This window comes from Myotis myotis, unplaced genomic scaffold, assembly GCF_014108235.1.
Source record: "Myotis myotis isolate mMyoMyo1 unplaced genomic scaffold, mMyoMyo1.p scaffold_m19_p_13, whole genome shotgun sequence".
Classification (NCBI taxonomy): Eukaryota; Metazoa; Chordata; class Mammalia; order Chiroptera; family Vespertilionidae; genus Myotis; species Myotis myotis.
The window spans coordinates 3,849,125-3,865,175 of record NW_023416317.1 but is presented as its reverse complement, the minus strand read 5'-3'; the positions used below and the strand labels follow the sequence as shown (position 1 = coordinate 3,865,175).

The window sequence follows — 16,051 nt, the reverse complement described above, 5'->3', positions numbered from 1 at the left end:
TAAATGTTGGTGCGCTTGAAGTTGTCCCAGAGTCTCCTTATAGTATCCTCATTTTGGGGGGGATTCTTTTTCCTATTTGCTGTTCTGATTGGATATTTTTTGCTTCCTCATATTCCAAATCACTGATTTGATTCTTGTTTCATCAACTCTATTGTTGATTCCCTATAAATTACTCTTCATTTCAGTTAGTGTACCCTTTATTTCTGACGCATTCTTTTTTTGGCCCCATACCCTTTTTCATGCTGTTGAAGCTCTCACTAAGCTCACTGAGCATCCTTGTAACCAGTGTTTTGAGCTCTGCATCTATTAGCCTGCTTGTCTCCATTTTGTTTAGTTCTTTTTTGGAGCTTTGCTCTGTCCTTTCATTTGGTGGCTCTTTGTCTCCTCATTTGGCAGCCTCCCTATGTTTGCCTCTATGTATTAGGTCGAGCTGCTCTGTCTCCATGGCTTGGTAGGCTGGCCTAATGTAGTAGGTGTCCTGTAAGGACCCAGTGGCAGGGCCTCCCTGTTCATCTGAGCTGGGCACTCCAGGTGTGTGCCCCAAGCCCTGTGTGGGCTGTGTATACCCTCCTGTTGTAGTTAAGCCGTGATTGCTGTTGGCATGTCAATAGCAGGGATTTAGCCCCAGGCTGATCAGTTGCAAGGACTGGCTGTGAGCACTGGAGGATCAGCAGTGCAGGGGCCCACCCCAAGGAGCAGGACCTACTTCATCTGGGCTCTGGTGACTGCTGAGTCCACCCTTGAGCGTGTCCCTTGTGGAGGTAGTTGGGTGGTGCTTTGATGTGGCCTGAAGCTGTCAACCAGGTATTATGGCTTTGGGGCCTTCTGGGAGGTGCAGGCCAAGTTCAGTCGCTGCCTGTGTTCTGCCTGGGGCCTCCTGGCACAAACTACAAAGCGATCTGCAGATGGCTGCTACTTGTGCTGGGCTTAGATGTGCCCAGGAGAGGCCAAGCTGTGTGAACCAAGGCTGGCTGCTGCTAGTGCTGGGCCTGGAGCCACTTAGTGAGAGGTACACCGAGGCCAGATATTTCTTGTTTGAGAGATTTTAGGAAAGTCTGAGGCATGAGCCAAGATAGGCTATTTGTATGGAAAAGCCACTGGAAATAGCTTGGGTGGGCCTACAAGTTGGCTGGGGCTGGGTTTGGTGGAATCACCAGGGTGAGGCAAACAGTGTGAGATAGGTTGATGGAATCCCAGATATGGCAGCTGCCCGCCAGCTCTGTGGAGAAAGGGCTCATCAAAGGAACAATGGCCTCTGCCTGCACTTCTGTCTGAGAAATCCACCCCTCCAGCCCTGATGCCAGAGAATTCAGTTCCTCCCTGTCTGTACCTGGTACCCTTCAAGCTGCTGCCCCAGTGCTGGAGCTGAGTGGTGAGTCTGAGTAAGTCTGTTTGTGGGTCCTTTAAGAGGAACATCTGGAACTCCAGCAGCCCTCTGTCTCCCTCAGCCACAATCCCTGCTGGTTGTTACAGCCAGAAGTTATGGGGACTTTTCTTCCTGGCATTGGAACCCTGGGCCGGGGAGCCTGGTATGGGACTGAGACCCCTTGCTCCTCAGAGGGGACTTCTGCAGTGGAGATATCCCTCCCAACTTTTATCTGCCACATGTGGATGTGGGCCCAGCCTAGTCCACGTCTCCATCTCTCCTACCAGTCTCGATGTGGCTTCTTCTACATATCCTTACTTGTAGGACTTCCATTCAGCTTGATTGCAGGTGGTTCTGAATGATGGTTACTCTATAATTTAGTTGTAATTTTGATGTCCCAATGAGGTCCTTTTTAAAACCTGACATGGGTTTATACACATTTTAGCCATTTCCATTTTCTACATGATGTTTTCTGCTGACTAAATACAATAAACTTGGAGAAAGTGACAAGTTGAAATTGGAAAACGTACTCATTTTAATTAGTACATTCTAGAAAAGTAGCATGTGAATGCTCTAAACTATTACATTTTTTCTATTTTTATAACATTTTCTATAAGTACACAAAGTTGCTAGATAGCATACAATTTCTAAAAATGCCCTGGGTTTTTGTTACATTCCATTTTTAGAGGATGCACTCAGATCCATGATAAAATGCAGACATCATGTGATTATTATCTTTGGAAAATCTATCCTCAGTATTTGGTCTCTTCACAGTAGTAACTTGGCTATCCACTTTGTGCAGAGTCTGCCATCACTAACATGTCATAAAATGTTAGATTGTGAGTATTTCCAAATGGCAGTAATAGCCCCTGGGCCTCCATGCCCACTTCACATCACCTATCTAACAGGCAGGGTGATAACTCAGTGATCCCCCTCTCAATCAGGCAAGAAGCAAACATTTTGGGGGAAATTACTACATTTTAAAAACAAATTGAAATCTTCAATGTAGAGATTTTTAGTGAGGGAGTAGGTCAATAGAAAAAGCATAATGTGAACAATTTCACCTGTCTCTCGACAAAACCTTGCATTGAGACAATAACTGTCCCTATGTGTTTGGAAATAGGGAAGGTTTTGTGTATATAAAGGGTTTACTTTCTCCATTGGGTTTTCTGGAAACACTGTTTTCTCCATGTCCTGTGGCTTACACATTCTGCTCCTCACAGATACTTCTGTCAGAAGTGTATCCCAAAGCCCCAGGAGAATGGCCAAGGGAGAAAGCCAGGCGTGGCTGGAAACTGGAAACCCCAATGGATTCTGAGAGAGGAGCTAATTAATGATTCTTCCATTTCAAAGCAGCAGAAGGGCCTGGAGCTCAAGTCCCCCACCACATTTCCGGAGATGAAACATGAGTTGTTCCTTTAAGATACGGTGTGGTGAATTACAGCACAGGAGATGGAAGGTAAAAAAAAATGGAACTATACTAGTAACACTTCTATAGTATTTATTGTTACTTAGCAGAAGAAAGCAACAGTAAAGCGAATGTTTACAAAAAAATGTTTTGTTTTTTTAACTTTTGTGCTGGGAGCATGACTAAATTTCACCATAGTTACTCAAACTGATGGCAAGTAGAAAATGTTGCCCCTGAATATCACTACTTAGTCTCCTTCCTCTTCCTTGTCAGCCACATACTGCCATGTGCCAAGCATTTTGCCTTTTATAAAATTCTTCCATCAGACGTTAGCGTTGTTCCCATTCCACCTGGATCCAGAACACGCTGCTGATACAGCCTCAAGCTCCAGTCCAAGTCCTTATTCCAATTCCTGTTCTTCTAGGTTAGGCTGTGGCCTCTTATTCCAGTTCTTTTGGCAGTTGCACCTGTGATTTAAGCATTTGAAGGAAAGGGGAAGAATCAATCCTGGAAATTCAAGAGCTTTACAGCAAAAATGACATTTACATGCCTCAAAGGATGTACACTGGAGTAGAAATTCTGGCCAGAGAGCCCCTGAATTCATGATAAAACACCCACAGGCACCCTTCACTGGGCATCTGCTGAAGCTGGGAGCTGATCCAGGGCTGTGCGCACACAGTGAAGCATGTCATAGAAGCCAGGCCGCGTGCTGGCGTCGCCTGGTCACCTCCTGGGACTAGCACCAGCCTGTGGCACTGGGCATCACCTTTCTCAGGTGTAAGATGACAATAGCAGCATCTAACTCACAAGGCTATCTTAAGGACCGGATAATATACGACAAATTAGTAATTAATGTTCACAGTTATTTTTCCCCTTTGTTTTTAATTGCAGCTTACATTCAATATTACTCTGCATTAGTTCCAGATGTGCAGTGTAGTGGTTAGACAATCATGTACTGTACAGAGTGGTTCTCCCTGGATATTTCAGGTACCCATCTGAGCAGTTATTAAGATATTATTGACCATATTCCCTCTGCTGTACTTTTCATCCCTGTGACTGCTCTGTAACTGCCAACGTGTACTTCTTAATCCCTTCGCTTTTTCCACCCAGTCCCTCAACCCTCCCCTCTCTTCTCTGTATCTACGAGTCTGTTTCCATTTTGTTTGTTTGTTTATTTTATAACACATATTTTAAAAAACATTTTTTCCTTGTAAAGAGGTACAGGCTCAGACAGGGTACGTAACTTGCTTAAGGTCACACAGTGGGAAGTGGCAGAGCAGGGTTTGAACCCAGGTCAGTCTGATTTCAGTACTTATATCTCAACCACCAAAAAATACCACCACACCCATATACATTATTTTAACAACCCATCTTTCCTGTGTGAAGCATGGTCCTACTTTGGTGCTCACTAAAATTTAAAAACAAGATGTTATTCACAAAAGAGAAGCTTAAGTCTGGCTGCAAATGAGCTTGTAGCTTTGCTTCATAGGAACGACTTAAGGCCAGTTCTTCCGGGGTTCCATGTGGTGTTATATCTTCAGAGGGTGACTCACCATCGCATACACGCCACCTTCCAGAGGACGCTGGAGAGGGCCGGGGACCCACAGCGTTTGAATAGTAATGACCGAGGCTGTTTCTCCTGTGTGGCCCATGCCCACCTGCCCATGTGATGACCCATCCTGGCCATCTGCTATGGCCTCTCTTGCAGCTGGTTCTCTGCCCATGACCTTTGACTAGAAAAGTTCCCTCACATCCTCCCACAAAGAGGACTCTGATGTGCTGCTGCCTCACAACCTTCAGACCGCAGCCCTTCGCGCGTGCGGCCTGGCCTCTCCTTCCCAGCGCCAGGCTCGCGGAGGGAGCCGTGACTGCACTCGGCAGGGCTTACGGGGAGAACACCAACAGTGAGGAACCAAGGAGCAAAAATAGCTGCAAAGCTGCAAGAAATGAGTAAGACAGTGTGTTCTCTGTGTTGTTGAGTGGAAATAAGAACACATTTTATACAGCACTATTCTCAATACATGTTCATATGCACAACAGGGCTCCAAATTAATAAAAAATATCTTAAAAGCAAAAGGTGGCACCGACCTAGTAGTAAGCCAGAGCCATTGACTTTTTAAAATAGGGCCAAGCGGGCAGTCCAGGTCCTGGCAACAGTGGGAGTGAGCCACGACATGGCCAGTGGCTGGCTGCTTGGGGAAGAAGTAGCAAAGCAGACTTCTTACTTCCTACTTCAACATTTCCCCGTTGATTTGCCTGTGATATGGGATATTAAATAAATAAAACTATAAAAGCAGCCAGAAAATATAGGCAAATCTGTATATATAAAAGGCTAATATGCAAAGTGTCCCCTCGGGAGTTCAACCGGGAGACCGGGAGTTGGATCACTCGCTATGACGTGTGCTAACCACCAGGGGGTGGTGCGGAATGAAGGAAGGCCCTGGCCCGCAGCCGACAGCTAGGGAAGGGAAGCCCTTCCCAGTCAGGACACATGCCCGGGTTGCAGCTCGATCCCTAGTGTGGGGCATGCAGGAGGCAGCCAACCAATGATTCTCTCTCATCATTGAAGTTTTTGTCTCTCCCTCTCCTGTCCTCTCTGTAATTAATAAAAACATATTAAAATTAAAAAAAAGAGAACTCTGGGCCTTAGACCTGAAGGTGTGCAGGAATGGAGACAGCGGGGAAACGGGAGCGGGAACAATAACAGGCCTAAAGAAAGAGCTCAACCTGGGAAAGGGAGCCTCAGGGGTTGTCCCACGTTATGTGGTCATTGAAACAAGGGGAGAAGGTAAGACAGGAAAGAGGAGAAAAATCACAGAAGGAGAGGATCTGGAGAACCTTGTTAAAGAGAGAGAAGGTCTTATAAATGAGACGTGGGAGAAATGGCCAGAGTTGGCGATGAGGCTCGAGAGTCTAGAATCTTACATTCTGTGACCATAAGGACTGTTTTGACTACGGCAGCTGCTTACAATGTTACACCAAAGCCTTTCCAAAGAGACACTGACAGTGTCTGCAGGCGCCGGCTGGAAGCAGCGCAGGGATGCACAGAGGCGAGCCCAAAGGGGATGAGAGAATGTTGAAGGTACCTTGTTTGGCACAGAAGCTTGCATGTAAATTATGTGTAGGTGGCCTCTGAGAAGAATGTAAATACTCATCTTAGATGGTGAGCAGTAAACGGACCACAGAATTTTCAAATGAGAGGAAACCATGCATTTGCTTTGAGGGATAAGCCTGTACAAGCCTAATGTCTTTGTTTTGCACTACTATCTATCCTATCTAATAAAAGAGAAACATGGTAATTAGTATACAACTGCTACCCTTCCCATTGGCTAATCAGGGCGATATGCAAATTAACTTCCAGCCAAGATGGCGGCCAGCAGCCAGGCAGCTTAAAGCGAACATGAGGCTTGCTTGCTTCAGTGACGGAGGACTCCAACGTTCCCCGCCTGCCGCTGCCGGCCTCTGAGCTGCAACTCTAAGCAACTATGTTACAAATATAGAAGCTAAACAAAACCGCAGAAACCTGCTTTAGTCGCTGGGCTTCAGCCAGCAGGATCGCAACATTGTTTCAAATACAGAAGGTAAACAAAGGCCAGAAACCTGCTTTCAGCAGTGGAGGCCTAAGAGCTGGAGCCTCAGAGCTAAAGCTGGCCCAGAATAAAAAAAAAAAAAAGAAAAAAAGGAGCAGTTGGGAGCTTCAGTCACCCACCAGCCTGAAAACAGCCCTCAGCCCCTCACCCAGACTGGCCAGGCACCCCAGTGGGGACCCCCACCCTGAAGGGTGTGTGATCAGCTGCAAACAGCCATCATCCCCTCATCCAGGCTGGCCAGGCACCCCAGTGGGGACCCCCACCCTGATCCAGGACACCCTTCAGGGCAAACCAGCCGACCCCCACCCATGCACCAGGCCTCCATCCTATATAGTAAAAGGGTAATATGCCTTCCAGCATCAGGATCAGCAGAGCCTCGAGGCCTCCCGGCACCGGGATCAGCGTGATAGGGGGCAGCGCCCAAACCCCCTGATCGCCCTGCGGCTCTGTGTGTGACGGGGTAGAACCATAACCTCCCCTTTGGCCCTGCCCTGAGTGTGACAGTGGCGGCGCCCCAACCCCCTGATCGGCCCTGCTCTGTGCATGACAGGGGGGAGCTCCCCAAACCCCTGATGGGTGCTGCTCTGTGAGTGACAGGGGGCGGTGCCCCAACCCCCCAATCAGCCCTACCCTGAGCATGACTGAGGGTGGCATCGCAACCTCCCGATCCGCCCTGCTCTGTGCATGACAGGGGGCGGCGCCCCAACTCCCCAATCAGCCCTGCTCTGAACCCAATCAGCGGCTGCACCTAGGGATTGGGCCTGCCCTCTGCCACCCGGGAGCAGGCCTAAGCCAGCAGGTCGTTATCTCCCGAGGGGTCCCAGACTGTGAGAAGGCACATGCTGGGCTGAGGGACTCCCCTTCCCCTCCCAGTGCACAAATTTTTGTGCACCGGGCCTATAGTATATATATAAAAGCCTAAGTGACTGTTACAACCAGTCGACCACTCGACTGGTCGCTATGACGCTCACTGACCACCAGGGGGCAGATGCTCAACGCAGGAGCTGCCCCCTGGTGGTCAGTGCACTCCCACAGTGGGAGCGCTGCTCAGCCAGAAGCTAGGCTCACAACTGGTGAGCACAGTTGTGGCGGCAGGAGCCTCTCCTGCCTCTGCTGCAGCGCTACCAAATGGAGGCAGCCACAGTGGGGCCAGGATGAGTGGGAGTGGAGGTGCCTGGCCCTCCCAGGCTGCCTGCCGCTTCTTGCACTGCTCTATCCCTCGGGGGATGTTGGACTGCTGGTTTCGGCAGCCCCATGGGATCGGGCCAAAACCAGCAGTCTGACATCCCCCCAGGGGTCCTGGATTGCGAGAGGGTGCAGGCCAGGCTGAGAGACCCCACCAGTGCATGAATCCGTGCACCGGGCCTCTAGTATTGATTGTAAGTTATTAATTTATAGTCATTATCTAATAAATTCAGTTTGTTAGACAAAACGAAAGCTAAAAACATCAAGAGTGACAAAAACTAAAACCTCCTACGGGAGCCGAATAAGCAAGGGAAAGGAGGGAAGCAGGCCTGTGTTGGGTAGCAGGGCACGTTGGGTACTGAGGAAAAGCAGAAAGGGCCGTGCAGAGCCAGCTGACTTGCGCCGTGCACATGCAGTCCCAGCGGGGCTGGTCTAATGCAGCAAGGGGTCCAGGTAGCTGGACATTTTAAAGTGACGTGCTGTATTTTATAAAATCATACCTAAGCCAAATAACACAGGCTTTCAGAGCTGGCCTGCAGTCCGGCAGTTTTCAACACCGGGCCTACAGACTCGCTGTCCTTTAAGCTGGTTAGAAGGGCAATTCCTTGGAGGAGGTAACCTTTGAGCCCAGCAAGTTGAACAGATTTTCCTTTATTCTGTGCTGCCAACTTCATTTCAGGGTCTTGGGCCAGAAGCATGGGGTAGAGAGTAAACATTAAAGTGAAAAAATACAATCTTAAGATATAAATGGACTACTTAATAAGATATATCCTAGAAAATACAAAAATCATATTTCTAAGTTCTTGAGAGGAAAATAATCTTTTTCTTTTTTTAAGTTTTCTAGGAGTAAGTAATTTCTAAGCACATTTTTGGCATTCAGTAATCTAGTTAGGAACATCAGTAAAAAGAAAAATCACAAAACTTCAAAATTGTATTTCAATTTTAACTGCATCCTTGCAAATCCAGGGGTTGGGCGGTCATCTCTGCCCTCCAGCACAAGAGGGGGGACCCCAAAGCCTTTAGCTTCACCTCTCCAAGTGGGCACAGGTGCATCTCCCCTGACTGCCGAAGGCACTTGGTGCTGGCACCTTGTGATAGCCAAGCTGCTGGCATCTACAGTATTTCATCGTGTGGAAGATGCACATTTTGGGCCGGTTAAAGCGCCCTGAATAGTGTTAGTGGTGTTCACCACGGCCAGCTGCGTGTGTGCCCCCCCTGCCACACACACACACACACACACACACACACACACACACACACGCCAGAGCCTTCCTTACTGTTCGCACCGCCATTGAGCCGCAGGCCCTGTGGACCCTGCACATGCGCAGGTGTAGTGCCACTTAAAATACCTTTTAAAGAACGATAAGGCAGAGGTGGCCATATGTGATGGGTATTTTGTACTATTTTTGAGCTTCTGTAAGTCTACAATGATTTAAGAATAAAAAGATTTAAAAAGTCTGTTACAGATTACACCACGATTCGGCGTTAAAGCAGACGTTTATTGTGTATGCAGCGGGGCAGCGGGAGCAGACGGACAGCAGCGACGGGCATTTTCATCAGGGGCGATGCGTGCCCCCCCCCCCATCTTACATGTTGTCCCTGAGGCACATGCAGAGGCGCCTACCGCAGGCCAAGCCAGGCCCTGACAGCAGCGGGGTTGCCACGCCCTTGCACACATGAAAGGCATTTCCAAGCGGAGGCCCATGTGGGGACCTCATGGAAAGCCCATTCAGAGTGCACTTGGAAGCGTGCTTTTCTTAGTCGACATGAACAAACACAACGTAACAGCGATAACCCCGTAGAACTGATCGGAAATGTAAAGTGAGGTACTGAGCAGGGGGTACATGGAGGGTGTCCTGTGCTTTCGGATCTGGTGCTCTCAGCTGAGTAAAAGGCAGTGCTTTGACTATGAAGATGGCAACACCTGCACTGTATGCTCCATGCCATTGAGACTGGACCTGTCTTACCCCTGGTGGCATCCCTGACCCCTCGGAGGGGGCCTGACGGGGGGTGGGCACCATGTAAATATTTGTTGCATTAATGGGTGAGTGGTCAGTTGGAGTGGAACAGACTTGGGGGGGCAGGTTTGCTCAGTAGAACATTCCCGCAAAAGGCAGGGAGCTGGGTCAGACGATCATTGGAACTTCATCCTCTCTTCTATTTTAAAAAGAGTTCTCTTCATTCTTTTCAGACTAATGTTATTTTCGGACCGTATCCCCACCAAGGCAGCTGGATATGCTTTACTGGTGACCAGTTACCGAAGTGATAGTTTCTCTCAAAGCAACCCCTCACCCACCCCTCAGAGGTCTGGCTGCCAGGAGAAGAGCAGGTGCAGCAAATCTTGATGCTGTGCCCAAGCGCAGGCAAAGAACTCTGCCCTGACCTCATGTGACCTCCAGCAAGAGTCACAGTCCCCCTGCGTCAGGGTGGGGAGCGTCCGGCCTGCAGGCGGTAGGAGGCCCGTGAAATCATTCGGGCTGGCCCTGCCAAGGCACTGGGGTGAGTCAACTAAATGTTTGACCAAATAGAGCAGGCTAATTTTTAAGCTGATAATTTTCTGTGGCCCGCGAATGATGCTATGAATGTCCAACTGGCCCCGGGCAGAGAGAAGCTTCCGCACTCCTGCCTAAGTGACAGCCAGTTCTGATCTAGAACAATGGAATGTTGTCAGCTCTGCATTGCCAGGGGATGAGAATAGGGTCCTAGGTGTGTGTGTGTGTGTGTGTGTGTGTGTGTGTGTGTGTGTGTGTTTGTGTAAGTAACAGCTACCTTCATTTATAATGTATAGCTTTTTGAAGCAGAAAAAGAACACGCTTACAGGAAAATTTGTTTAAAACATTTTGAAAAAATGGTGATTCTCCAGCTCTAGCCGGTTTGGCTCAATAGATAGAGCATCAGCTTGTGGACTGAAGGGTCCCAGGTTCAATTCCAGTCAAGGGCACGACCTCGGTTACAGGCTCAATCCCTAGCTCTGGTCAGGGCGCACGCGGGAGGCAACCAATAGATGTGTCTCTCTCACATCCGTGTTTCTCTCTCTGTTTCTCCCTTTCCCCTCCAGTCTCTCTAAAGAAATCAATGGAAAAATATTCTCTGGTGAGGATTAACAACCACAAAATGAAGACTCTCTATGATGAAATAATATATTAACTATTTTGTCAATGTCATCTCTTGACTAAAATTACACACTAGATTTAAAATAATAGCTAATTATCACCCACCCGGGCCCCTTGGACGTACACCTTTCAGCTTCCATTAAAGCTATCTTAGTAATGACAGAAGAAATTTATTCCTGTAACTGAACCTGCAAAGAATAGAACATTTTCATATGTCAGCAGCAGTAATAGTGAATCATAGTAAATATTCAAACGGAAATAGTAGTAAAATACTTAAAACTACTAATTTGTGGCGATGCTAACCTGAAGTCTACCGTTTGCCTACACCGTGAGGAGTACACACGCAATTGCCGCTCGTCTCCCTTCATCTACTTGCAATGAACCCAGTTTTCCGCGGGTTGGAAGCGCTCAGGCATCCGCAAATGACCGGCCTCGCGAGGCGCCATTCTTACTCCCACCGCAGGCTCCTCGCGACCTCCATGGCCAGCTCGGTGTCGCGGGCGGGAATTAAAGCCTGACCCCGGACTCGGAACTGAATTTCAATGTGAAGTGTAGCGCTTCCTACCTGTGCCACCCAGGTAAGTGACTTAGCTTCTCTAAGCCTCAGCGTCCTTTCAGTGAAATGGGGAGAATACCGATACCTACCTTATGGGGCTGTTAAGGTGGTCACGTGAGTTAGTTCATATAATGAAGCTCACCTATAGTAAGTGCTAGTGACTGTTCGATGTTAATATTATTGTTACGGAAGCTACGCAGGTGTATGTCCTTGGGGGTAACCAGTAATTCTGACCTCAGTGAGCCCGTTAGTGAGACTGTCCTGATGCTAAACCGAGCGGGACTGGCTGAGCCGGGCGGAGTGGTGCTCGTTCACCGCTTCTCCCTCCTTCTACTTACAGGTTTAAGGTAGGCGACGTTGCTGTGACGAATGTCGTTCAAGAGCTGGTCTCTGGGAGTGATTTCCACCAACGGCGGTGGCCTATTTTTGGGCACTGGTTTCAGTGTTTTGATCACATCTTTGAGGTTGGTTTTCTCAGCGCTTTCTCTGGCTTCTGGCATCCGGGATTTGCGCTGGGTCCTCTTGAGCTTCACGCCCCGGAAGGAGTCAGCGTCCGTCCTGCATGGAGGGGACTGCGATGGCTTCTTCATCACTTCATTTCGTCGACCGAAGGGCGCGGCTGGGGGGTTGGGAGGACGAGGAGGAGGCTGGAGGAGCTCCTGCAAACTGGAATCGGGCATCGGTCCTCCCAGCATCTCCCACATCCCTGGTGGCAGCCCCAAGCCGCTCTCCAACACGGCTATTAACCGCCTCTGCTCTTTGAGCTGTTGCTGCTTTTGCTCTTCTTGCCTTTTCTGCCTTTGCTTGTCTTGGTTTCTGGTGAGCAGATTGGTCACCACCATCCTGGGACCCGGGAGCTCAAAGTGGTAGCCCATCTTCAGGAGTGTGCTGTTTGCCTTCAAAAGCCTGGATATTTCCATCTCGGCCTGGTGGCCCAGCATGTGCCTCTGATTGTGAAACCGCAACTCGGTGAGCGTCTCATTAAACTGGAGGCACCTCATGATGGCCACGATCCCTTTGCCTGTGATGAAGTTGGACTCGATGTTGAGCGTGGTGATGCTCCTGTTTTCACGCAGCATGTTGGCCAAGGCGAAGGCCACGTTCTCGTCCGCGCCCACGTTGGCTAAGCTGAAGGTCTTGATGTGCTTGTTTTTCTTCATCGCGTTGACAAAGTCCAGTAACATTTCTTTGGGGATGTTTTCAATGTTGTTCAGGTTGAGTTCCTTCATGTCAGGATCGTTTTGTCTAACTCGCCTCAAGCTAATATCTAGGTCGGTTTGGTTTCCTGAAGGCCTTGCACTTACCTTCAAAAAACTGGTGTCTAGAGCTAACTTTTTAGGGTCTAATTTTGATATTTTTTTCTCACTTTTTTCTTGGGCCTGTGGTCTGTCTTTCTGTTCTTCAAAGGCTTTGTTAGTTTTCTGTTGGCAGCTGCTCTCACCATTTCTGATTGGCTCCTTTATTTTGCCTTTCTCTTCTCTTTTTGTTTCTTCATCACTCCCTTCACTCTCATCTTCTCCTTCATCATCTTCATCATCCTCATCTTCGTCATCATCGTCTTCCTCCTCCTCCTCCTCTTCATCATCCTCATCCTCATCATCATTGTTATCCTCATTATCTCTTTCTTGGACATTGTTGCTGCCATTTGAGTCTCTTTTACTTGCAGCGATTTCATTATTGAGATTTTCCCTTAAATACTGGGCCACTTTTTTATTACCTTTGTCCATTTCTTCCTGCTGCTCTTTAGTGTTTTCCTGAAAGAGAGGTTTGTGAGGGTTAGAATACATAGCAGTGGAGAAATATGAAGTAGAGCAATATCTACTGGAGATAATAAAAAGATTTATTATTGAGAAAAAGTAAGCAAACAAACTATGTATAGTCTTCCATTTGTGGCAAGAAAGTCTGTTGTATTGTTCACCAAGTTAGTAGTTATGTTTTAGGAAGATAAATAACCATGGAGGTAAGTGAGGAGGGGAAGCATTTGGGGCATATTCACTTGTTACAGTGGGTAATTCAGGAGTGTTTGTGTTTTTTAAACAAAGTTTAAAACACACAGTCATTTTGTAAGCAAATACAACCAAAATAAAGATAATTTTCTATAGACACATAAGCACACATTTTGGGCCGTGTTTACCTTCATTCCATATATTAAAATGAAACCTAGTAGATTTAGTGTTCAAACTCTGTACTGTTTTTAAAGTTCTGAACAATTTCAGAAGCAGCTAACAATTATTTGTTTTGAAACCTTATGGAGTTATCTACCAACACACTGTTCTGTATATAGCTGAATAGATGTCTTTGTATTCAATAACCCAGAGTTACACAATAATTTCCTTATTATTATAACCAATATTTACATTCCTCATATGCTTGCTAATCTGCTAAACTGTATACATCAAGTTTCCCTAAGAAGAACATATTGTGGGGAAAATGAAGCAGTGTGATGTGTTGGAATGCACCGAGAGCCTTGACGTTGTCCCCTCAGCTCTGTGGAAACTGCCCCGGCTGCTCCAGAACAGGCTCATAGTCACGCTCCTTTCGGAGGGAGGTCTCTAGGAGAAACCAAATATTTCCAGCTGCACAGGGGACAGGATTATGCAGAGATTTAGGAAAAATTGCTTATCTGGGAAGGAAAGTGGCTGTCTTTATCAGTACTGCTTGCTAGATCGCTGCCCAGTATGTCTCATAGGTATCATTTTGAAAGCTGGTTTTAGCAGTTTGAGTCACAGGTTCATCCGAACAAGAACTTGATGTTTTTGCACATAACACTGTAGGTTGGGAGAGACAGTTGACAGTCCCTTAGCAATTGTCATCTTCCCCAGAAGGGGGAGCCAGACATCAAGCTGTTTAAATTCTATCAAGAGAAGAAAAGATGTGAAAAGTATCTAGTTTTCTTCTGGAATAATTCATATAGAATTGGCTTTTACTCCAATTGTAAAATGTCTGAAAATTGAATCTTAAATTTCTAACCTTATCAAGCCAGCAATTTGTGTTCTTGAGTTCCTGTTTAAATTTTCCTGACCTGAACAGTTATAACTTGTCCACCTGCGGCCAGTGTGACAGTTAATGTGACAAAGTCTATCGGTATTATCAGGGATAACGAAAAGAGACTTTACTTGGGGGATCTCTATTAGAAAAAATCTGCTAAATACAATCCATTTATAGATTCAACCACAATTCTACTTTTCATAGGAAAACATTTAAAACAGCTTAATAGGTATTCATCTCTAAACTAATCACTGTTATCAAGTGACCTGTGGGAATATTGGCTATTTTCAGTTATTTGATTGGTCCAATTGTAGGGTATGTGGATGGATTTCAGGGGACTGTGCACCTTGCAGCTGTATGTGAAATACGGCATGTGTATGTACATGCCTGAAGCGAAGGCACAGAACTTTCATCAGCGTCTTAAAGGGCTTGTGAGCCAAACAATGATTAAGAAAAACTCTTTCTGGGTTGTGAGTTAATTCATGAAATATCATGTCTATAGACTACAAGCTTTCCTACACAGCAAACTCAAAAGCAATTTTTTTTTTTTAAAAAAAGAGGCATTTATAAGAAACGACCAACTTTCCCCTCACAGCTATACCGTATGTTTCAGAGAGTTCCAACCTTAAATATTATGATTTAATCTTTAAGTGGCAACAAAACAACTCAAGACATGAAATCTTGGGAAATATCTGTTGCCACGCGGACCCCTGGCAGGCCGGCGCCATTGCTCGGTGCGCACAGCCCCCGGTTACCTGGGAGGGCGCGAAGGTGACGGGGACGCGCTCGTCCTCCAGCAGGCGCCGGGACGCCTTCTGCCAGTACATGTAATCCACCAGCGACTTGTGGTCGAAGGTGCCCGTGGGGGGCTTGTCGGTTTGATCTTTCTGAATCATTCCCACGGGAAGCCTGGGGTCCGGGGCCATGACTTCGATTTCCGATTGCAGCTCTAACAGCTCTTCCGGGGACAAGTTGGCCAAGATTTTATCTTCATCAATCTCCTCATCAGAGAGTTCTTCTGGATCTGAATTCCTGCTGTGCTCGGACATGATTCTTTTCTGTATTTTCTTCTATCTTCCTAGAAAAGGAGAAATAATCAAGGAGGACTTAAAAAGCTCTCAAGAAGTCTCCCCGGTTGACAAGCGTCCCAGGTCAACACCCTCTGAGCGATCCCCCCAAGGACCACGCTGGATGGGCAGCAGGAGCACTCGGCGGGGCCCCAGCGTCTATATTAAGCCGGGCTTGGCTGCAGGCGCAGTTTACCGAGCCACCATGCTGCTCTCTTTTCGGCAACTTGAGTCAGCTGTGCAAATCCATCTGACATTTCAGCAGCTGCTCGGCTTGGGGAGCAGGGCCGGGGGAATGGGAGCTCCTTTCCAGGCTCTCACGCTGTCCGCCGTTCATGTAGGCCGCCACCCCTCCCGGAGCCCTTCTTTTTATTTAAACGATTAAAGCAACTTACACTATTTCGGGATGCAGATCCAGCCAGCGCCTTGGGGTCTACTGAAGTGAAACTCGCCTCTCCACTGCGGTGTGTCCCGGACGCCGATGACCCGCGGGCTAGGCTGCTGTCCCCTGTGTGTAAGCCGAGCCTCAGCCACAGCGTTCCCTCTGCGTCCGGATCCTGTGACCTAACAGGTGCGACGGGCAGCTCTTGAATTTCCCCTGCGGGGGGACTTCGCACATTTTAAGTCATTTGTTTTCTCGAGCGTCCATGCAGCCAGGGTACATGTAAAGCAGCGGTTCTCAACCTTCTGGCCCTTTAAATACAGTTCCTCATGTTGTGACCCAACCGTAAAATTATTTTCGTTGCTACTTCATAACTGTAATGTTGCTATTGTGATG

At 47.5% G+C, this 16,051-nt stretch overlaps 1 protein-coding gene across 2 annotated transcripts; it reads right to left on the bottom strand.

Annotated features, from left to right (window-relative positions):
- Positions 1–1,877: 1,877 nt before the first annotated feature.
- Positions 1,878–15,805, bottom strand: LMOD3 (leiomodin 3). 2 transcript variants are annotated; one of them, XM_036331596.1, is made up of 4 exons: positions 15,669–15,805; positions 14,962–15,284; positions 11,557–12,972; positions 1,878–3,241 (listed from the first exon to the last, which is right to left on the bottom strand). In XM_036331596.1, exons 2-4 carry the CDS (start codon positions 15,253–15,255, stop codon positions 3,215–3,217), a joined length of 1,737 nt encoding a protein of 578 aa, XP_036187489.1. In that variant the 5' UTR covers positions 15,256–15,284; positions 15,669–15,805; the 3' UTR covers positions 1,878–3,214. The 2 variants fall into 2 exon arrangements, with proteins under 2 accessions (XP_036187489.1, XP_036187491.1); XM_036331598.1 differs by lacking the exon at positions 15,669–15,805 and having other exon boundaries at positions 14,962–15,575.
- Between the last annotated feature and the right edge of the window lie 246 nt (positions 15,806–16,051).